Source organism: Achroia grisella, unplaced genomic scaffold (assembly GCF_030625045.1).
Source record: "Achroia grisella isolate CSIRO2021 unplaced genomic scaffold, CSIRO_AGI_Agris_v1 utg1248, whole genome shotgun sequence".
NCBI classification, from domain to species: domain Eukaryota; kingdom Metazoa; phylum Arthropoda; class Insecta; order Lepidoptera; family Pyralidae; genus Achroia; species Achroia grisella.
In genome coordinates, this window is record NW_026712607.1 from 500,597 (window position 1) to 525,969 (window position 25,373).

Genomic DNA, 25,373 nt, shown 5'->3' on the forward strand with positions numbered 1-25,373 from the left:
GCTTAGCAACACATTCAGTGATTCATTTCTATATTCCAGAAGATTAATAGTAATTGACTGACACCTAACGAAAATAAGTGTTACGTACCTAATTTTGACATACAATGTGTTATAATTTTTGTGTATCAATTTATTTTTTATTAATTCTATTTAGATTAGTATAATTTTACAAATATGTAGACTATTTTATGAATAATTAGCTGATCCCGCGACTTCGTCCGCGTGGAGGTTAACTTTATTTTTCTAAAATAAAAGTAGTCTAAGTTACTCCTTAATGTCCCGTCAAAATCGGTCCAGCCATTTCAGAGATTACCCGGAACAAACAGACAGACAGACAAAAATTGTAAAAAATGTTATTTTGATGTATGTACCGTATTTATATTCATATGCATGTAGTAAAAAACGGCTATTTCAATATTACAAACAGACATTCCAATTTTATTTATATGTATAGATGATATTCTTTTGATATTTATACTATATTTGAAGTATAGAAATACATTTAATAATATAGTTACATACTGTAATGTAAAAATATTTCTACCTAGTGTAAATGTAAATTAATACATATATGATACATAGAATTTAAAATTTATTTTAAAGATACATAGAAGGCCTTTCATTTAATTATCCGAGATAAATGGAGATTAATAATTAAATCAAACATATTTAACATATATTATACATATTTATTTATGTATTAACAGTAACATGTGTGACGAGACCCTGCCCTATATGTTTAAAGTCTTCTATTATTGCCTGTGTGTTTATCTTGTACTTTGTCTCTCCATCCACCACCACTGGTCTTAAAGCATTTGCGTTCAGTATCTGAAAACATTTAAGAGATATATGTTACTAATATTATAAACGCAAAAGTTTGTATCGATGACTGTTTGTTACTCATTCACGGAAAAATTACTGAACTGATTTTGATTAAACTTTACAGTAATACAACTTATACATCGGAATAATATGATATAAAAGAAATAGTGACAGTCATGGTCATAAAGATCATGGAAGAGAAAAGCATTATACCGAGCCCAAATAAATGGGATAAGGAAGAAGCAGATGATGATGATGATGATGAAACCGAGATAGTATATGTATACACTAGCAAAGCGGTAAACGTTGTTATAAATTAATATCGCTATTAAATAATTGGCCCTTGAAACTAAAGGGTAAAGTTTATAAATCTATCATAAGACCTGTCATTTTGTATGGATCTGAATGTTGGGCATGTGGCAGAAATGCGAATGTTAAGATGGATCTGTGTGGTCACCAGGAATGACAGAATAAGGAATGTGTATATACGAGGAAGTTTGAAAGTTGCGCCGGTTATAGAAAAGTTGCGAGGTAACAGATTGAGCTGGTATGGACATGTTATGCGGAGGAACGAGGACCATGTCTTATGGAAAGTGTATAATATGAATGTGGATGGATGTAAAGGGAGGGGACGCCCTAAGAAAAGATGGATGGATTGTGTGAAAGATGATATGAATAAAAGAAGAGTATGTTTAGATATGACGACTGATAGAGAGCAGTGGAAGAGAATGACACACTGCGCCGACCCCAAATAATGGGATAAAGGCAAGGCAATGATGATTAAAAAATTGGGGATAGTAAAAGGGTGAAAACATACGATATATTTTTAATACAGATTTATAATAAAAAACTTCAAAACAAAAACACAGTACTAGTTGAAAAGAAAAGGATATCTTTTTACTTATACAATAATATATACATATTCTTTATAAAATTGACTATTTTCAAATATTAGAGATTGTTTACCTGTAAATCCCTGGTTTCGGCGACGTCTGGTTTCCACAATACAGCGATTACATCGCCACCGTACGCATCGTGGAAAAACATGGCGTACTCATTATATGCACTCTGAAAAAAATATATACTGCGTTACCCAGTGGCGAATTAGGGCTAAAGAGGGGGAGCCCTAACTTGTTGGCCGAGAAAGTTTATAAACCTTTTTTAAAAAAAACAAGGCGTACTCATTGTATGCATTTTGAAAAATACAGTTAATGTATTACCCAGTGGCGAATTAGGGCTAAAGAGGGGCCTAACCTGTGAAACCGGGGAATTTTAAAAACTTTTAAAAAAAAAACAAGGCATACTCATTGTATGCACTCTGAAAAATATATATACTGTGTTACCCAGTGGCGAATTAGGGCTATAGAGGGCCCTAACCTGTTAACCGGGGATTTGTTTAAACCTTTATAAAAAAAAAAACAAGGTGTACTCATTGTATGCACTCTGAAAAATATATATACTGTGTTACCCAGTGGCGAATTAGGGCTATAGAATAGAATAGAAAATCATTTATTCAAATAACCGGGGATTACATTTAAACCTTTTTGAATTAGTCATTACATTTTTTGATCTACCACTCGTTCGGAAACTGTCTCATCACAAGAAGAACGAGTCAGTACGCTCTTTTAACATAATTTAATATATTTTTAGTTTAGTGTGTGAATACAAAACGTTGTTTTGCATTAAAATCAAAAAAAAATAATAGTGAATATATAACCCTGGTTAACATTTAGGGGGATGAAAAATAGATGTTGGCCGATTCTCAGACCTACTCAATTCGCTCACAAAATTTCCTGAGAATCGGTCAAGCCGTTTCGGAGGAGTATGGGAACGAAAACTGTGACACGAGAATTTTATATATAAGATTATTAGTAAAAAAATTTTATAAATAATATGAAGCTCACTCGCAATTCCTCCAAGTATCTCATGACCGGATGGAACTCCACCACGGGTATGACGTCATCGATTACCGATGCGGGTGGCGCCCTCTGCCGGGGAGTCTGGTCGAGCCGCTCGCCGTAATACGGGACCAATGCGGCTTCGAGGTGAATTATGACGTCATATCCGGAAAGCGATGGCACAAATACAGGCTGAAACATAAAGAAATGTATATCTTTATGACCGAAATTCCAGATTGGATAAGCAAAGGGGGTCAAGAGTCGATGTTGTGATACAAAAGAATACTAAACGAATACATTATATCAATAATTAAAACTTATCATCTCGTGATTGACAGATTCTGTTTGCCATTCTAGAATGGCAAACTATCGGTCAAAAATAGGACAACGATATTTTTTTAATCTGTCTGGACAAAATGACACAATGGGACATTCATCATAATTCACCTAGTTATGTTAAAAATGCTTTACCCTACAACAAATTAATAATCATTGTCTTGCCTTCACTTCATTAAATGGAATCGAAAAGATTTGTCTGGACAAATTAAAAAATAATCTTTCTCCAACAATGAGACATTTATCATAATTCACCTAGTTAAATTAAAAAAAATGCTTTACCCTACAACAAATTAATAATCATTGTCTTGCCTTTCGGCCATTGGTGTCCCATTAAGTAATATAACTAGCTACTCCCCCCGGCTTCGCACGGGTGTACAAAGTGTACATGTATTATATATACAAAACTTCCTCTTGAATCACTCATCTATTAAAAAAATCGCTTCAAATTCCGTTGCGTAGTTTTATAGATGTAAGCATACATAGGAACGGACAGACAGCGACAGCGACTTTATTTTATACTATGTAATGGTAAATGTCAATTACCAGTATATTTTCCTTCATGTCCTCAAGCAGGGAACTGCTGAGGTACTGGAGTGCGCTCTTCGCCAAGGTTTGGACCCTGACCAGCACCTGCGGGGTCGGAGAGTGTCGACTCCACGCTGACGGCAGCTCACCGTCGTACGGCGTCACGATGTACATCCGCGGGGTTTTATCCTCGCGGGATGAGAACTGCCGCTCCAAGGTGGAGATTTCTTCCGCTGCATATCATCACAATCCAGGTTAGACAGTTAAAGCTTTTATTTGCGTTAAAGGCCACACACACACACAAGGTACACTGATCAGTTAACAACCTTACTCCTTACTAATATTATAAATGGCAAAGTAAGGATGTTTGCTACGATTTCACACAAAAACTACTGAACTGATCCTCAGGAAATTTTGTACACATATTCTTAGAGGTATTAGAATGAACATAGGATACTTTTTATATAAAAAAAATATTTTTGATTCAATGGGAGCGAAGCCGCGAGTAGAAGCTAGTAATATTATAAACGCGAAAGTTTGTGAGTATGGATGGACGTTTGACGACTCTTTCACGCAAAAACTACTGAACGGATTGTGATGAAACTTTACAGTAATATAGCTTATACATCAGAATAATACATAGGCTATAATTTAAACGGATATTTAGTAAATTGGGAGAAATATAATGATAAATGTCATGTGAGTGTGATGCAGACGAAGTGGCACGGGTCAGCTAGTATGAATACAAATTCATTTCTGCAAATCTTGCAGCTTACCCGTGAAATCATCATTAAAGTCTAGAGTCACGACCTCTTGCGACCAGTCGGTTTCTACGAGCAGAGTCAGGGCGCGAGCGAATAGTGCCACAGGACTGATGGTAGGTGGTAACGGTGAAGGCCGCATGCTAGCCGCCGCTACCACCAGCTCGGCCGTCACTTCCGGCATAGCGGAGCCTAGCAGCTGGGAACAGAACCAGCGCCTGAGTAGGCACGCTGCTGGACCGAACGACGGTTGCTTTTGGTGCAATCTGCAAAGAATCACACATATTTAAGGGTGTTTTTTTTTCTAATGGATGATAATGGAATGGTGCACCCGTCTGCGCTAACGGTTTACGCTGGCAAGGTACCAGTGAAGGTTAAAACATAAATATGATGCCATGTCAGTAAGCCCATCCTGACAAATTCACCTGGAATTTATCATGATGGTTTCCAGAGGAAAGGTGGAAGTCAATCTGACATGGTATGTTGCTAGCAACGGATTCATTAATGCACATTACCAGCAATCCAATTCCCCCTGAATGGGGATTGTTAGTAATGTGGGCTTATGATGCTAACGAAGGTTGCGTCTGGTGCAATCTGCTAGGAATTACTAATTTTTAGGGGGGAAAGGGGATTGCTAGTAATGTGGACTAATGAGTACCAATGCTAACGAAGTTTGCGTCTGGTGCAATCTGCTAGGAATTACTAACTATTTGGGGGAAATGGGATTGTTAGTAATGTGGACTAATGAGTCCACTGCTAACGAAGGTTGCGTCTGGTACAATCTGCTAGGAATCACTAACTTTTAGGGGGAAATGGGATTGTTAGTAATGTGGACTGATGACTCCATTGCTAACGAAGGTTGTGTCTGGTACAATCTGCTAGGAATCACTAACTTTTAGGGGGAAATGTGATTGTTAGTAATGTGGACTAATGAGTCCAATGCTAACGAAGGTTGCGTCTGGTGCAATCTGCTAGGAATTACTAACTTTTAGGAGGAAATGGGATTGTTAGTAATGTGGACTAATGAGTCCAATGCTAACGAAGTTTGCGTCTGGTGCAATCTGCTAGGAATCACTAACTTTTAGGGGGAAATGGGATTGTTAGTAATGTGGACTAATGAGTCCAATGCTAACGAAGTTTGCGTCTGGTGCAATCTGCTAGGAATCACTAACTTTTAGGGGGAAATGGGATTGTTAGTAATGTGGACTGATGAGTCCAATGCTAACGAAGATTATGTCTGGTACAATCTGCTAGGAATTACTAACTTTTAGGAGGAAATGGGATTGTTAGTAATGTGGACTAATGCGTCTGGTGCAATCTGCGAGGATTTACTAACTTTTAGGGGAAATGGGATTGTTAGAATGTGGACTAATCATGCCTAACGAAGTTTGCGTCTGGTGCAATCTGCGAGGAATCATTTTGGGAGATTGTTTATTTATGTGGACTAATGAGTGCAATGCTAACGAGTTTGCGTCTGCAATCTTAGGAATCACTAAAAAAATTGTTAGTAATGTGGACTAATGAGTCCAATGCTAACGAAGTTTGCGTCTGGTGCAATCTGCTAGAATCACTAACTTTTAGGGGGAAATGGGATTGTTAGTAATGTGGCTAATGAGTCCAATGCTTTGCGTCTGGTGCAATCTCTAGGAATCACTAACTTTTAGGGGGAAATGGGATTGTTAGTAATGTGGACTAATGAGTCAATGCTAACGAAGTTTGCGTCTATGCAATCTGCTGAATCACTCTTTATGGGATTGTTAGTAATGTGGACTAATGAGTCCAATGCTAACGAAGGTTGCGTCTGGTGCAATCTGCTAGGAATTACTAACTTTTAGGAGGTGGGATTGTTGTAATGTGGACACGTAACGAAGTTTGCGTGTGTCGGACTTTTATGGGATTGTTAGTAATGTGGACTAATGAGTGCAATGCTAACGAAGTTTGTTGGTGCAATCTGCTAGGAATCACTAACTTTTAGGGGGAAATGGGATTGTTATAATGTGGACAGATGCTAAAAGTTTGCGTCTGGTGCAATCTTCAGGAATCACTAACTTTTAGCGGAATGGGATTGTTAGTAATGTGGACTAATGGTCCAATGCTAACAGTTTGCGTCTGGTGCAATCTGCTGTGAATCACTAACTTTTGAAATGGGATTGTTAGTAAATAGAGTCCAATGCTAACGAAGGTTGCGTCTGGTGCAATCTGCTAGGAATTACTCATTTTTAGGAGGAAGGCGGATTGTTAGTAATCTGGACTATTGAAAATACTCTTTATTGTTATGCTTCATGCCTAACGAAGGCCTTCTGGTGCAATCTGCGAGGAATCATTTTGAGGAGTTTATTTACGATTCTGTTACACAAAAAAAATACTTACCCGTGTAAAGCGCCCCTCAGCCTCGGCAGTACCACAGTATCATAATGCAACTCAATGCTTTCCTCGCTCTCTACAAACTTCACCACACCATTGTCTGTCTGTCTGCGTATCAACGTGATCTCTTTAGGGTGAGCGATTGCGAGCCGGAATACTAGACCGTCTTTGAGCACGTCGAAGTGTGTCGGATAGGCTTGCGTGGGGATTTCGAATTGTTTGTTGAGACGCTCGGCTATTTGCAGATGAAATGCTGCTTTCAGGCAGCGGAATGCTTCTATATCGCCTGGCCATTTTCCGCTGTGCCCTGATATTAATAGAAAGAAAATTTAGAAAGGATATTATTTATAACAAAAATAATATTTAATAATATAATAATAGAAAACCCATCATAATGTAAAGATTTTATGTATATAACATAAAATCTTTACATTAAGATGGGTTTTCTATAGGTATATAGAAGTACACATCTTTATTATATGTTTATAACTTTTTTTTAAATTAATCGAAATATAGACTTTACTTCCGATCGTCGCGGGTTCGATTCCTCGCACGGTCAAACATTTGTATTCATGAGTTGTTTGTATCGATCTGGATATTTTATATGTATATTATGCATTTAAAAAATGTAACATAAGCTCTGCTTACCTTGGCAGGTAAGGAAAAACATTAATAAAGAAAAATTACGTTCATAAGAGTCTTATAATGTCCTATATGAATAAATTATTTTTGATTTTTATTATATATAGTAAACTTACCTAGTTCAATAATAACTTTAGACACAGGCGTGTATTGAGGCATAGAGGTGGCTCTTTCTGAATTCTTGATAAGGCAACAGTTGCCCTTCTGCCAGGGCTTGTTCTGCGGACGTAGGGCCAGAGGTGGCATAGGTTCCGAGTAGCTGAATACTGATGATATGCCTGCAAACATAACAGATAATAATAATAATAAATAAATAACTCAGGACTATTAACACAGTGCTATTTAGTCCCGCGGTAAACAGATCCTGTGTCCTTGCACGGTGCAAATCTTTGTATTCAAGAGTGTGATTGTTTGTATTGGTCTGGGTATCTTCTATGTATATTATACATGTATTCATAAAAAATAAATATAAGTATTTCTATCAATGGTCAAGTACCTATAACACAAGCTGTTTACCGTGGGACTAGATGGCGCTGTATTAATTGTCCAGGGTGATTTATTTATTCATTACTAATGTCCACGCGCAACTCCATCTGCATCTCACTTACATTTATCATTATATTTTATATAATAGCTTTTAAAATTATATGTATATATGTTATTCTGATGTATAAGGTATATTATCGACAAATTTCATCACAATCCGTTCAGTAGTTTTTGCGTGAAAGAGTAACAAACATCCATCCATACTGACAAACTTTCGTGTTTATAGTATTATTTAGATTTATTTATTCATAAAAAAAATATATAAGTATTTATTTATTCATAAAAAAAATATATAAGTATTTATATCAGTAATCTAAAACAAGCGTTGGTTACCTCGGGAATAGATAACGTCCAGCAAGCTGTAGTTGTGAATTATCAGTCATAAAGAATTAAAGGCAATAACATGTAAAAATAGTAAAAATTAATAATTTGTAATTGTATATATTTAATTACTAAAATTGTATAATAACATTTTTTAATCAACAAAGACCATGATCCGGCCTGCTGTCTTCTCTTCCGCTTGCTGTGCCCAACAGGGTCCATAATTAACCTACTTTGAAATGTGTCTGTCTGTCTATCTATCTACTGTAACATATGAGCAAAACTTAAATAAATAAAAAAAAAAAAAAAAATTAACACATTAAAGGCATGACCACGGGTGTGTTCACACGTTGTCGATCATACTTTAATTGAAATAAATATATGTCAACCTAAAATTATTGTACACTAAAAACATATTTTAAAAATAATATACATAACTAGCTGTCCCGGCAAACGTTGTTTTGCCATATAAATTAATAAAGCTATAAAAAATAGGGGTTGATGATAGAAGGGTGAAAATTTAGGATTGTATGTATTTTTGTATGTTGTATCATAAAAAATTTTGTCTGCTACATTTAGGGGGATAAAAAATAGAGATTCTCAGACCTACTCAATACGCTCACAAAATGTCATGAGAATCGGTCAAGCCGTTTCGGAGGAGTATGGGACCGAAAACTGTGACACGAGAATTTTATATATAAGATTAACAATGTAATAATGCCGGTGGGAAATAAGATTTTTTAATGCGGACTTCGTAAACAACTACATTAGTTTATAAAAAAAACTGTTTTGCAGTTGCCATATTGTCGACTACATACCAGGGATGTTATGGATATAAAATTTCGGACACGGATAGGTTTCGGATATAGGAATGATTATTATACCGGATCGGATATGAAATTATCGGATTATCCGTTGCGGATAAGTCATATTATTTTTTTAGAATTTTAAAATACAAATGGTTACATAACGAGTCTCGTTATGTAACCAATACAAAATTATGTTATCCGACACATTTAATTTCATTGTTAAAAATAGTAAAAATTATAAATATAATATAATATAAATTATGCTGCCCACCTTCATGAGGGAGGACTACTGGCCGGTGTATCGGCACTACTGTGAAAGATTGCCACATCGCCTTACTTCCGACGGTCATAGGTTCGATTCCTCGCACGATGCAAATATTTATATTGTTTACATTACGTTACATATTCGTTTGTTATCGATGCTGCCATCGCCAGAGTCAGGTCTGAGAATCTAGTCCCACTAGATGACGCTATAGGGCGATGGTTATCACCTCACCACTGTAGCGTTGTATGTAATGAGGTGTCGGTACATAATACATAGTATATTGTAGTATGTAGGTAATGAGTATACCGGTAAAATAATTGTACTATTTATTGTACATTAATACGTTTATTATATAGTGTACTACATGGCATATTAGTAACGTGTACACTCGACGCGGAGTAGGAACGTAGACTGACTTTACTTGTAGACTTAAATCTACGTCATCTTAAGAGGTACTAATGGAAGGGTTTCGAGTGATGACAGAAATATTACAAGTGTAGACACAGCACCGTGTGAATCGTCCAGGGTTATTATTACACAATGAAGATGGTAATCTACAAATACTCACGGTATTTAAGTTTCAATAGGTAATCAATGATTTGGCGCGTGATGCCGCGCTGTTCGATGTTGCTGTCCGCCTCCCACACGCACGTCTCCGTGATGGACCCGTCTTGAAACCGACGCAGCTCAGATTTGTCACCCCAGAACGCTCTAAGGACGAATAAATTGGAATTAACTGTAGGATCTAAGTAGACGCTACAGCAGACTTGAACATAAATGTTCGTATCATAGGAGGAGTCAAACCCTTGGTAAATTATACGACAAATCCTTAAAAATCCAAATCGATCGATCGATTCGATCAAACCCTTACTAATATTATACGACAAATCCTTAAAAATTCAAATCGATCGATCGATTCGATCAAACCCTTACTAATATTATACGACAAATCCTTAAAAATTCAAATCGATCGATCGATTCGATCAAACCCTTACTAATATTATACGACAAATCCTTAAAAATTCAAATCGATCGATCGATTCGATCAAACCCTTACTAATATTATACGACAAATCCTTAAAAATTCAAATCGATCGATCGATTCCATCAAACCCTTACTAATATTATACGACAAATCCTTAAAAATTCAAATCGATCGATCGATTCGATCAAACCCTTACTAATATTATACGACAAATCCTTAAAAATTCAAATCGATCGATCGATTCGATCAAACCCTTACTAATATTATACGACAAATCCTTAAAAATTCAAATCCATCGATCGATTCGATCAAATCCTTACTAATATTATAAATGTGAAAGTAGGGATGTTTGTTACTCTTTCACGCAAAAACTACTAAACCGATCATCATGAAATTTTGGACACATGTTCTTGGAGGTATTAGAATGAACATAGGATACTTTTTATCAAAAAATAGTTTTATAGCGAGCGAAGCCGCGAGTAAAAGCTAGTCTTTAATAATTGAAATTAGTTAGTTTTTAATAACCCACGAACATACCTGATGTATGTGAGAGAAGTTATAAATGAAACTAAGGCAGGAAATTGTTATTAAATAAAAGAAATGTTTTGAAAATTTTATTTAGTCGTAACAAACTGTTAAACTGACAGATGTATGGAGGCTTTTGGCCTTATGAAACTAGTATGGAATGAGTCATCTGCGAAATTACTACACTCATCAACATCCATATTGTTAATTTATTATATTGTAAATTTATTGTACATGCATATGCAATTAAAAATAAATAAATTACGCATAGCAATCAAACCGTATTATAAGGCAATTATAATACCAAATAAACTCAACACAACCACTTTTAATAATCATATTTTTTACTCTCCCGCTCATTCTGAACACAGACTCATCACAAGAAAAACGAGCAAGAAAATTGTGTTTTGTTCTTTTGAATAAATTATTTTAAATGAATAAATACACAGTAACAAGTAAGTGGCATGCGATAATCAACAGAAACCGCTACGCATTCTTAGTGCAATCAGATAACATAGTCAGCGCTATGAATTTAAAGTTTTTTCTACAAAAACACTACTATAATTTACCAACTCTTCAATTTGCTTTACAGCTTTGTTTACAAAGAAAGTTGAAAATTATTTTCTGTTATTACCTAAATTCTTCTGCTTCTGGTAAATTGGCTGGTGGCCCTTTCTCTACTGCATTGAAACAGGTGTCAGGGTTCAGGATAATACCAAAAGATATGCTCTCTGCATTACTAAAAACAAAATAAATAATTAGACATTTGCAATAGTCCACATTAATAATCATAAAAGAATGAGAATATAAATAAATTATAATATAAGTGTTAATTAAAATAGAATAAATAAAATCAAAATATCTTTTAAATAATATTTACTGAGCAAAGTCTATTACACTACCTAACACACTAAACTAAATTACTAACTAAATTGAAATTAAAAAATCATTTGTTCATGCAGGACATTTTAGTCACTTATGAATGTCAAATTTTTAGTATGTATTATAATTTATTTAGTAAAATAAAACTATTAACTACTAAAAAATATTTTTCATAAAAATAAAACTGCAACTAAAAAAATTTAAGCTTACTCTTTCTTTGCCTTCTCGGGTTTAATTTTAACGGGCCATGACAAGTCAGCATCTACCAACTGCAGTATCACATTCACCCTGTTCCCTAACCCTTTGGTTAAAAGAGCGTGAAGGGTGTCTATGACGAGAGTGCGTTCGTCTAAACCATAGTTAACACGAGACTGTGTGGGCACTGTAGCTATCACCGATTGCTTAATATTACTGAAATTTTTGAACCTGTAAAACAGTTATTTATATTACTATCTTAATCTTAATAACACCCATAATGATTATGGATGTTTGTTACTCTTTCAAGCAAAAACTACTGAAGGGATTTTGATGAAGTATACATAAAATATAATTTACAGCAATATAGCTTATATATCAGAATAACATATAGGCTATAAATATTAGGCAGGTGAAACCGCGGGTATATCTAGTATATGATATAGCTTTGAATAAGAATAGCCTGTTTAAAAAAATACTTAAAGGAATTACTATTTAAAAACAATATTATAATGTAAGTGAATATTTTATTACATTTTAGTTTTTATGTAATATTTAATTAATTTAATTAATGTCATATTATAATAGATAAATGTATGAATAATATTAAATTATATGTTATAGTTAGTTATAATAATAATAATGTTATGTTTACATGCCCCAACAGATTTTATAATGATCTAAAATCAATTATGAACATCTTTCATTGTAATATCATGGAATGCAATAAATATTGAGTATTGAATATTGAGTACCTGTAAAACAATTAAGAGACACATTGATATAATAGTAGTAGCATATGGATTGAATTAAAAAATATATACCTCAGTATATGATCAAATTGTAGCAGAGGCCGGATGGGAGTCATGAAAATAGGTATGAAACTATTAATCTTCCCGTTATCCAGCATTTCAACAGATATAGCACACTCCCTCTTCAACGCATCATAAGTGCCCTTACACATCTGCCAACAGACATTGTAGCAGCCAGTCTTGTCCAGAAATACCACAGGAAAATGTTGTAGGAATTCTTCCAGTTGCGGTGTGTTGTCTCCTTTGTGGAGAGATATCCCTTTTGTGTCCCATTCTGATGTTCCTAGAAAAAAAATTACATCAGTATAATCTAGTATATCTAAAATAATTACTAATATTATAAATGTGAAAGTTTGTGAGTATGTTACTCTTTCACACAAAAACTATTGGATGGATCTTGATGAAACTTTACAATAATTTAGCTTTTACGTCAGAATAACACATATGCTATAATTTAAAAAGATATAATGTATGTGAGAGGAAAAAAAAAAAACCCCGTCCCGCGCGCGGCCCATTAAACATCATTTTTGAGCAGCTCCACGGTCAAAAACATCTCGGCTGGAGTTGTAAAAAAATGGAAATTAAATAAATATTATAATATTAAAGTAAATTAAAAAAGGCACGGACGAATATGTCTGTGGAAAAATGTATTTAAATATAAAAAAAAAAAATGTATGTGGGAGAAACATAATGATAAATGTGAAGTAAGTGTGATGCATACGTAATTGCATGGGTCAGCTAGTGATTTATATTAAATGAAATTATTTTGAGTCTTGATTGATTTGATATAATTTAATTTAGTTAATTTTGAATAATACATACTTATTAATTATATTTAAAAGAGAAAGAGAAGATATCCAGAATTTATTACACTAGTAAATATGTTTTATAATGAATGAATTTAATAATAATCATTTATTCAGCATAAAAAGAGTACAGAGTAAAAAAGAAAACTTAAAAACTAATAATCGTCCATGCTGAAAAGGCTTCCACTCAGCTGGTGCCGCTATTAATATACATTAAGTAATTTGAACTGTAGTTTGAAAGAAAAATAAATTTATTTTGACTACAGTTCAAACTATTTTATCTTTATTTATTTATAGATTTATACATTATACTGATAGTGAAGTTAATGCCGATTTTGTTTATTGCTATTTCGCTGCCTCATTCTTCAGGTTATCCAGAGACAGTCATATATTTATCGAAGATACAACAAATATTTCATAGTTAAAAATACAATACATCATCCAATGATATCAATAAATGAAATTAGAACTTGTTTTGTATTTGATTTATGCACAAATTAAGCCTGTGTGAATTGAAAATGAAGCAACAAGTTACATTAAATATATACTTACTTAGAGCAATCCATACATTCCTTATAATCTGATAGCTACTCATAATATTGTTAATTCTCTTTGTTTGCACCAAATATGCAACAATCATACTAACAATATGGCCTGACACTTGCAATTTCCTTTGCCTTAACCAAATCTTTAATAAAACAACTGCCTGCTTCAGGTTTTCACTCTTCAATAATACTTCTCTTAAATAGTTCTCATTTTCTGATGCCGTCAGATCTGTTAACACACTGCTGTTGTAATAGGGACTTGGAGGTCCCACCTCTACATTACTCTCTGCATTATCTGCTTCTAATAACCACGTTTCCCTCAAATTATTACGAGATGGACTAAATCGATGTAATTTATATGCTTCTGGTTCACAAATTAAGTCGATACGTACAGCTACAAAGTTTCCAAGCTTCCCTGCCGGTTTAAAATCCAATACAGGTTTAGTTTCGCAACCGTTCGGCCAGGAATACTTCAATTCCTCAATGATATTAGCATTTTTCAAATGTGAAGCAATAACAGCTAGATATGCAGCTCTTTTCTTATGATATCTGTAGTTTATAGAGTCATTTTTAGTATATGTAACAGCTGGCACTGTGATCTGTATGTCGACTCTGAGTTTTGAGTTTATTGGACACTTTAAACCATATGAACCTACAATTTCAATGTCGGTGAACTTGTGGAACTTAAACATGCATTTAGTCTTCTTCAATTTATTACTTATCGGCAATTTTACCTTAAGATGCTTCTCTAGAATTTGTTCACTAAGATCATACTCTTTGTTATCTTCTCCTATAGACTGCAAATGAGTTTTCAAGTCGACTAACCATAGCTGCAGCTTCTTTTCGACCTTTTCTTTAACTTTCACCTCTTCTAGTATCTCTTCGACTTGTAAACGGAACAGATTAGAGTTAAATAAGTTCTCGGTTTCTTGTAACCTGTTTAATTCGTTCACGGTCGGTTGTCGATACAAATTTTTTATGCGTTTCTTGCCGTCTTTGTTAGGTTCATTTGCTTGTTTATCTCCATTTTCAGCAAGATTTTTAGTGTCGTTGTCTTCAGATATAATACTATCTATTTTCTACAGAAATTATAAAAATATTAGCATACTGTACCACAACAACGTATGTAAATTGTTCGACAGAACTTTCATGAGTGGTTATTCATAAAAGTTCTATCCTAATTAACAACATAATACTTACTCTTTTCACCATTTTCACTAATGTATTGTTTTCATGACTTATTTTTATTACATTGATATTTAATGATAAAGGTTATAACTTAAAAATGTAAACAACACGCGCAATACAGCATGGGTATGACTGTGGGAAACTGACTGACTGACTGACGGTTTGGTTGACAAATTGACAGTGACAACAATAATTTGCATCTAAACTTAAGACCAAAGCATATAATCTATGCAGCTATATTTTATTCCTTTGATTTATCAATAGAGCAGTGTCGATAATGCTATAGAACCAACAATTCCGATCGAGAGATTTTCTACCGTGTTCAAGGTGAATTAAAATTATTTGTCATGATTCAAGAATTCGCCACTTTTATGTGATCTTTTTGATCGTTCATTTAACCATTGCTTATAACAAACAAAAGGGTTTGTATAAAAACTCCATAGGTAGATTTGATATTTTCTTACTGTGAACGTTCGACTACAAATAATCTTTATTTAAAGTTTCAAACAAACTTTAACATAAAGCACTTTTTAAGTTATATTTTTAAATTCTACCAGTCATTAGGCAATAGGCTCTGCTTATAAATGTATTAGTTTTAAGATTTTGTGTCAATGCAAACTGCGAAATAGCAAAGTTGACATAAGAAATAAATACTTTTATCAGAAAGTAAGACCACACCTAGAAGCAGGAGTCGTTCACGAATATATATAGTATAAATAAAATAACAGATAGGTGTAAAAAAATCCATTTATTTAATTACCTGTATCATATTGTTTCATAATTTCCATTATGGCAATTGTTATTCAATAAATTAGGTGCATACAACGTTTGTACAATCTATTTCTACTTATTTATATTTTCTAGTATCTATTTCAAACAAAACTTGGTGAATTGCTATTTACATTACCATGTTTCTATGGCATGTAGGTACCTCTAATACTTAGAATAATACTATAACTTCATGACGCTATAATCTCGTGTGAGTCAAACCAATTTATTGTTAAGTATTATAATAGTCTACTTTGGTACCTAGGCATAGGTAGGTATACATTTTATTTACCAGCTACTCACACCAGCAGTGGTTACAACCAACTCGCTCCAGTGGGGTAACTCATTGAAAGGCACTTAATACCTACATACGCATGCTTAATAATACTGTATACAAACATCGATTTTAAAGTTAACACTTTAAAGTCAATTTTTGTACTGTATTATTTGGCATGCAGTATGCCTACATAATATTCGATTTTTTTAAATAATAGAGATTTGGGGCAATTCCTTAGTTCAGTTTTGAGATGACAGCGTTAGTGTAGTCGCTACATTTGCCGGTGCCTCCCAGATCGCCAGTAAGGGCTTTTCCTTCCCTCAGTACTTCGTAGCACGCATTTTGCACACGGTCTGCGTGCTCGTTTAACTGCAAGTGCCGTAACATCATAATAGCTGAGAGGAGGAGGGCAGTGGGATTGGCCATGTCTTTACCAGCGATGTCAGGAGCTGTGCCGTGCACCTGAAAACAAATAAAATTCACATAACTAGATGAATAAATAGATGTTTATACGTCTTTTAATCACGCGCTAATGCTTGAAAGCCTAGTATTGAGGGTTATTGGTATCATTGCCAACTAATGTAACGGTGTTAAATTGTCTTCCACACTTGCTTCATTATGGTACATTACCCAGTAAAGTCACAATGGTATTCCAAACGTTAGCATCATTCTTCCACTTCCTCTTATATGTATCCCTTAGATATATACTATATACAAGAGGTGATAACAAATGAATCCACTGCTGCCGCATACATGAGACTGGAGACAGCTGTTGTTTTCGTCTCATTATACCTTACGCGTACTGTATCACTGTAACAGTTTGCCATTTGCTAGAAGGGCTACATTTCTGCTTTTAGTAAAGCAATAAAGTTAAGTTTTACCAATCATTCAAATATGGAATTATATCCTTTGGAATGGGACGACACATTTTTTTAACATGGGTAAAACGCCCATGTCAAAAAAATGTGTCGTTAGGGATTTTTGTACCTGATCCATCCACTGATATCGATGACTATATAATACGTTTTTTTTTCGTTTTATACATACCTGATAAATAAAACTGCTCTGTATCAACTTAACTTTTTATTTACATAAAACTAACCTAAATGTCTACAAAAATCATATTTCTTAAAGAAATCCATGTACTTCGACAAAATTATATTTAGATTTAAATGTTTTAAATACTAGGTATTTATTGTCAGATCATATCTGAATAAATCTAAATTTAAAAGTGGAATTTACACGGGCCATTTTGATTAAAACAGCTGATATAAAATGGCGCCAAAATATTAAGAAAATCCAGTTGTGCTGTTACACAGAGTAATAAACTATTCAGTGAAATTGAAAACTGATTTCTTACACAAAATAACTTAAGTTTATTAAATCATTCAAGCATTGCGTTCAACACATATACATTAATTTTATTGATAATAAATAAAATATCACATAAACATATAAAGCAAATGCATTTACACTTAAAAATACATGGTGACAATTTATAAGCAATTAAAACTACAATAGTACATTAATGAATAAAATCACAAAATACTAAGGAACTACTCAATAAATAATCACGCAAAACATTATACTAACGGACAAAAATACTGCTTATTGAAAATTATACTGGCGTATACTGGTAACATTACTATTTATAACCGTATAGAGAAGTTTCGATGCCGTAAAAAAATACGGAGAAATATTTAAAAAGCCTGATATACAATATGAATTCAATCATTTACAAAATAAACCTACGTTTTTAAACTATAAAGTCCTAAACGAATAAAATAATCATAATCAATACGAATTAACCTTACAATTTCCATTCAATTTGGTGCTCAAATTTAACTATCATGAATTTTTATATCACAATGTTGCCTTACTTCATTAATAATCTCGTTACGTGTAACATAACAGTTACTAGGTACATATTTATATACATATCTACTAGAGGGAGACCACAATATAGTCTGTTCCTTTTTTCTCGTAGCTATGTTCCTGTTTAAAGATTAAGGTAATGTAATATGGCAGTATAATGAATACTTATGAGTACTTTATTTTTAAAAGCAGTTGCTAATTTTCCTCTCTCCTTTGATTCAAATGAACATTCTCAGTTTTGCCTTTAGAGATGGGGTTATTTAACAATTGCAAATATTGTTCTATACTGTTCTTTCCTTTTAAATGCAACTCTCAAACAGATCATACACAATCTTATTCAAAATTATTTACCCCAACAGTTTTCTTTACCTTTATCATTTAAAATCATTCGTTGTAAGTACTAATAGAACGGGACAAATATAAATTTATTATTATAGTCGAAACATCAGATGTTAGTCTTTAAAACTGAGAGTTATTATTAACTTCATTATATTAAGGCCATTAAAATGGGTCAAAATATATCAGGCTTTATAGAACAGTTACTGCCATCCCATGATGGCTATTTACGAGCAATTTCAAAGATTGTGCATGCAGCGAGTGCGTAGCGAGTTTATATCCAATAAGGAAATATTGTACACTCTAATATAATAAAAATCCTACCCCGCTCCACTATACACTTCTGTATTTCTATACAAAACTGTGTATGGGCACGCAAAAAGTTCTGTGCGTGCCCGTTGAACCCTGCAACTGCGTACTCGTTTTTCTTTGAGTTCGCTATCATACCACCAGTGTGATATCAACTTTAGAATTACCCCTTTCAATTAGTTTTTCGTTTGCAGATGCAAAATTACAATCCCCAGTCAATAATTCCAGAGATTCTACATACAAACCGGCTTTTGTATCTCTCTACAAAGTTAGTACAAATAATGAAATAATAAATGCAGATCTATTTACTAAATAATACATATGGAATGTACACTCGTCTAAATAAATACATGCTACATTCGCCTTCTTTGGCAGTACGTGTCGCGCGCGATTGTTTTATAAATAAATAATAATATAATACTAGCACTATAATTAGGTTAGTTTATTTGATCTATCAATTTTACTAACGTTTTGATAAGTTTTGATCACTGTAGTGTTTTTAATCAACAAAAAACAAATATTTGTATAAAATACACTTTTTTACATGTGGAAACTGTATTAGCACTGTACTAACCATTTTGATTATTTAACATTTTATTTTCCTTTATATAGAGGTAATAAATTACGATTTTGCGAATAATGTAGTATACAAAATAAAGAACACATTTTTTTATTTTTCATACAAAATGCAGCAGTCAATTTATATATTTCATAATAAGCACTGATTGTGTCTGTGACTTTCCGCGTAATTGAATATTCAAGCTTGAAAAGAAAAAAAGGGAAGTATACCATACTTCTCAATTCATCTACCACGAACACCCTACACTGCGATTACTAAATGATGGAAGCGCATTTTTAAAAAAAATATGTATTAAAAAGACGTTGAAGGACTAAAATATTTCTCTTTTCGTCACGTTAAAAATTAAAAAAAAAATCATAATGACAACTGTCATCTGTATATAAAAGAATACAACGTAATAATACAACAGGAGTAGTAAAATTCGACTAAATATCTCAACTAGAGTTTCTAAATGAAACTGATACCGTTACAAATATAGACTGACAGAAATAGCCTTCCAGATGTATTCGCTGTTTACTGGTGTAGGTTTGGTATCGATAAACAGCTTGTGTGACGTCACAGCGAGATGAAAAAAATATGACGCGTTTTGTTTTCATATTCAAATGCCGGATGATCTTAAATTTGGCAAATGTACTGTTTACCTTCTGAACTGTGTGTTTGAACGTTATATAAATAAATAAACTAGCTGACGCCGATTTCTCAACAGTATTTTTTTATGGATGGTAATGGAATGGTGCACCCGCCTGCGCTAACGGTTTACGCTGGCTGGGCACCAGTGGAGGATGATAAGATGAGCGTGAGGTCAGGTCAGTTAGCCCATCTTAGCAAATTCACCAGGAAATTACCACGATGGTTTGAGGTCAATTGCTAATAATGGGTTTTTAAATTAGAAGTATATATTAATGTGTCTTAAGAGTCAGTAACGCGCACGTGGACCGTGTTTCGTATCTATACTCTATAATAACCGTTTACTAACAAATGGGATGTAATCCTTGACTTAAAACGATATTATTTCATTTAATATTACATTCTATAGACGACCTGATGTTTAATGGATTAGGATATCATCTTATTTTGAATAACTATATTCTTAAGAATTTACTTTAAGTTTTTATGACATATGTATGTATTTAATTACTTATAATTTTTACATTAAGGTAACAATAGAAAGAAGGAGGGGGAAGGCAGAGTTACATCAAGCAAATTAAGGTCAAAATTTCTTCACTTTCAGTTTCACCGATATGAGATAAATTACGAATGAATGAATGAACAGCATATAATGTATAATCGCTCAAGGAGAATAATATTGTTGTGCTTCTAACAGTACTTAGTTCCTTTCTAAACATTAGCTACAGCGATCAAAACCTTACCAATAATTTTAATCTAAATTATTTATTATTTCATTAGTGTACGCTGAACAGCTGCTATTTCCACCTAAGTCTTCAGTCAGCACTTTCCCTTCACTCAGCACTTTGAAGCATGCACCTTCGATCTTGTCAGCAAAATCATATAACTGCAAATGTCGCAGCATCATCACAGACGAGAGGAGCAACGCCGTGGGATTAGCCTTGTCGTGGCCGGCTATAGAGGGTGCGGTGCCGTGTACCTGCAAAATGTAATTGGATGAATAGATTTCATACATTTGTGTGTATTTAAGTGATTTTCCATACATAACATGAGTTATATGTGTTGATTCTCCATGCAAATCAATACAATTAGTTACGAGCATAGTGACGTGATATATTAATACTGGCTGTTAGGGAAATATTTGCAATTGATAAATGTAGATCGTGGAATATAAAGTGACCGCTTATATGAAAGAGACAAAAGACATCTCGAGTATTAGATAAATATAGGACGTAGATATAAAGTTATCGCTTAAACGAAAGGGACAGAAGATATCGAGAATCTTAGTGTGTATATCAGGTACTACATCAGATGTAGCTTTAAGGTTTTCGATATCTAACCACATTTGTAGAGTTTCGAGAATTATCGATACTCATTCCTCATGATTGTTCGCGAAAAATCTAAATACAAAAAAGTAGAATTTATAAATTAACATATTTTTTTTTACTGATTGATTAGATTAGATGATTGATAGATTGAATTGATTAGATGTTACGATTTTTTATATGTGATCTTTGATTATATTTGTTAATTATTTTTCAGGATATAGTTATATTAGCTATCCATGCATTAGCGACAATTTATTGAATTTAGGCCGCATGCGAAGCGGTAAGGAGTCATTTCCTATCTGAGCGGTGTGGTTTTCTTTCTATTTTCTTAAAAAAAAAAAAAGATTAAATTGTCTATGGCGACCACAATAACGCAAAGATTCCCCTTAAAGCCTGTATAAATACACAAATGAGTAATAATAATAGGTTTATACACGATTTATGAGTAAATAATATTTTGTTAAGTATCAATCCTGTAGTATACATGCCAAAGAGATTAAGACAGTATATATATTGATTTATGAGTGGAATTTAATCGACAAATACGCAAAATAATTTATATTACATTTATGATTAAGATTTATACTAAATTTATGATCATATGATAATAGAGAATAAATATGTCAAGATTGTTTATTCCCCAGAAGCACAGCTAACTAGGGGAACATGGTATAAAAGAGAAGGAAAATTCGACGTAAAAGCCTATATCAAGCCGCTCGGCGGGCATGGTAATAAAACTCTCCTCTTATGGAGAAAGACCATGATTTGCCAGCCAGTGCACTCTGCACAGTTCTATTATGGGGTTTTATTATAATTGTATGCTCAAATATATACATATATATGTCATCAAATTTTACAAATATATTAAATTAAATTATTATATAACTATCGTGTATATATTAACACTATTATATTAATGTATAAAATATGGATTATATCTATATTTATAGACCTATCTCCGTCTGAAATTTCTGAAATCAACAAATTAATTTTCATATTTATTCATTCATACTAACCATCTTTAATTTTTATAGTGTCATTATACTTTACATTTACAAGTAAAATAATAAAATAAAAATATGCCTAAACTAAATAAATATTACTTTACTAATATTATAAATAAATGAGTAACTTTGTGACTATAGATGGATAGATGAATGAATGGATGTTTGTCAGTTCTTCATGCAATACTACTGAACGGATTTGGATGAAACTTTACAATAATATAGCTTATACATCAGAATAACAGATAGGCTATAAATTTCACAACTAGTAGAAAAACAAATAAATAATAAGTTTACATTTTTACCTACAACTCATTTATCTTTTGTTGCATATTGTTTTTATAAATTAGTATTTAAACATATAGTTTTTTATTGTACAGTTTTGTTTTATACTTAAATGTTTTGTCAATTGTTCCAAATATACATGTATAAGGTATTTTTCTGATTTTTTTTACCTATACATATATAGAACAAAACTACAACAAAACTACATCTTTACGCTTTTAAAATACAATCGGACGGTTTCTGTTAAGTGAAAATTTATATAAATGCTCGATATCTAAGACCACTTTAATCTTTACTATCTTTTATGATATTTGAATTTAGGCAAATGACTCACAATTACCGAGTCATAATATTTGTATGTACTAGGGATTTATAACTGTCAAAAGTCATTCATATCTAGATGGATCGATATGTTGCTCATATAAAAAGACATGACTCAATAATTTCATTGATAGATTGATCAATGTATGAAATGAACGAATGAATGAAATCTTTAACCTTATTGTCTGTAGGTAAGAGTTTAGGTAACGATACTTATCAACAATATTATATTTATATTTTGAGTATAGAATAACAAATATAGTGTATTTAAATTTTGTCCTCATTCGTTCGAGTGTAATTTGCAATTGAAGATATTTTAATAAAATATACACTAGATAATATAGCATCATAGGTGGGAAGGGGATTGTTAGTAATGGGAACTAGTAACTCTCATTGCTAGCAATGTACCATGTCAACATGACCTCCACGTGGTACCATCTAGAAATCATCGTGATAAATTCTTGGTGAATATGTCACGATGGGTTACCTGACCTAACCTCATGTTCATCTTATTACGGTTACGGTTCACGCTGGCGGGGCACTAGTGTACACTTAGATTGTGGAATGAACTTCCTGCCGAGGTTTTCCCACGAGACTACAGCATGGGGTTTTTCAAGAAGGGTATATTAAGGTTTCTTAAGGGTCGGCAACGCGCAAGTGATACCCCTGATGTTTCAGGCGTTCATAGGCTACGGTAACCATTTACCATCAGATGGGCCGTATGCTTAATTGCCACCATCGTAGTATAAAAAAAAGTGTAGCATCCTACACTGGTGCCCCGCCAGCGTAAACTGGTAGTGCAGGTATGAGCACCATTCTATTATCATACAAAAAAAAAATACAGCATTACACAAGGCAAGGTTTTTTTTTTTAATATTACTTTGATAATATTGTATTGAAAAGCGATGTAATAATGTGTATATTATATATGTATATTGTGATTGATATATACTATAGTGTAATAAACCAATACAAATATCATATAATGATAATGTGATAATCGCATAATGGACAACACCCATGATAATATCCCCATAACATTCACAACGAATAATTAGAATTATGACATGTGTATTTGTTAATACAAATAATGCGTTAATTTGAACTGTAACACGACTCCACACTTGGTTAGTGACAGAAAAAATAATTTCATTAAATACACTTACATACATATTTGATTTTCTTTTTATTACACTGCACTGCACACATTTTTGTGTTGAAACTATGCGATTCATGATACTGAACAATGATGCAAGAAGTAATTATACAGGGTGATTCGATAAAAGTATACCAATCCAAAAACGACAGCTCATGTAGAAAGTTAAAAATTTTCTCATCATGTATATACGTATTTATTATTCTGAACCCTTATTAAAAAAAACTAGAAAGAATATTTCTATTTAATATTTGGACTATATTTCATAATTAATATAGGAAGAGATGTTGAATTTATAAATAGTTTTGGATTGGTGTATATTTTTAAATTAACCCTGTATAATAACGATATTTAAAGATATTAATTTAATAGCACTTATTCTCTCAAGGTTTCGCCAATTCGAAATGAAGAAATATAATTGCAGACATCGTTTTTACTAACGTGAGATATTTCACATAACTCTATTACCTCTAGGTTCTAAACAACGTTTGCGACAGGTCGAGATGGTAATATTTTCATATTATCTGTACGATTATTGTCTCTTTCTTTGTATGGTCTCTGTCACATAGAAACATTTCATTATACGCAATACATTTCTTATTTACAGCACTTCTATACGAGATGCGCGCGGGATTATTCTTAGACGAGTCCGCTAATGATCCTCAAGTACATTGCAGGCGGTCTATTTTATCTTATCATAATAAATTTTCAATATATTAATCAATACGACGAATATGTTTTATTCAATAACTAACATTTTGATCCTTCAAGCCAATCCGGTTTACTACCAGCGAACTAAGTATTAAAAAATGTCTCGTAAGAAAAAGACAACAGGTAAAATAGAATTAGATTACTCTTTCTTGGAATTAGATTCTTAAACATATTAATTTCATATACAGCTTACAAAATAAGTTACTAGAAATAAAGTAATCTCACAATAGATCTAGCTGTTATGTATGTATAAATTATATACCTGACTTAGTCAAGTGTAAAATTGATTTTTTATATTAATCATCTCAATGAATTTCTAGTTCTAATCAATAGCACATTCTTTTGGTCCTTTGAGCCGGATAAAAATGAGCGTAATATGGATTTAAAAAATGTCTCGTAAAAAAAGAACAACAGGTAAAATAGATTTAGACATTCTTATAAAATATTAATTTAGCACACAACTTACAAATGAAGCCACTAGAATGAACTAATCTCAAAATAGATATAGCTGTTTATAAATTATATACCTAACTTAGTCAAGTATACAATTGATTGATAGACGTGAT

At 32.9% G+C, this 25,373-nt stretch overlaps 2 protein-coding genes across 4 annotated transcripts in view; both read right to left on the reverse strand.

Moving 5' to 3' along the window:
• Positions 1-620: 620 nt before the first annotated feature.
• On the reverse strand, positions 621-15,283 carry LOC131854906 (nucleolar protein 6). The gene is made up of 13 exons (XM_059206090.1): positions 15,243-15,283; positions 14,050-15,121; positions 12,704-12,974; positions 11,895-12,110; positions 11,437-11,541; positions 9,861-10,003; positions 7,468-7,629; positions 6,716-7,016; positions 4,361-4,611; positions 3,603-3,817; positions 2,727-2,912; positions 1,789-1,890; positions 621-828 (listed from the first exon to the last, which is right to left on the reverse strand). The coding sequence occupies exons 1-13, from the start codon at positions 15,252-15,254 to the stop codon at positions 694-696; spliced, it is 3,171 nt and encodes a 1,056-aa protein (XP_059062073.1). The 5' UTR covers positions 15,255-15,283; the 3' UTR covers positions 621-693.
• Positions 15,284-15,961: 678 nt separating this feature from the next.
• Positions 15,962-25,373, reverse strand: part of LOC131854929 (probable isocitrate dehydrogenase [NAD] subunit alpha, mitochondrial) — a 33,240-nt gene continuing 23,828 nt past the window's right edge. For 2 of the 3 annotated variants that reach the window (XM_059206112.1, XM_059206114.1), the window contains exon 7: positions 15,962-16,737. In XM_059206112.1, the coding sequence (XP_059062095.1) occupies positions 16,510-16,737 (228 nt within the window). In that variant the 3' untranslated portion in view covers positions 15,962-16,509. Of the gene's footprint in view, positions 16,738-20,306; positions 20,982-25,373 lie in introns of those variants that run through there. The other variant, XM_059206113.1, reaches the window with a different exon arrangement.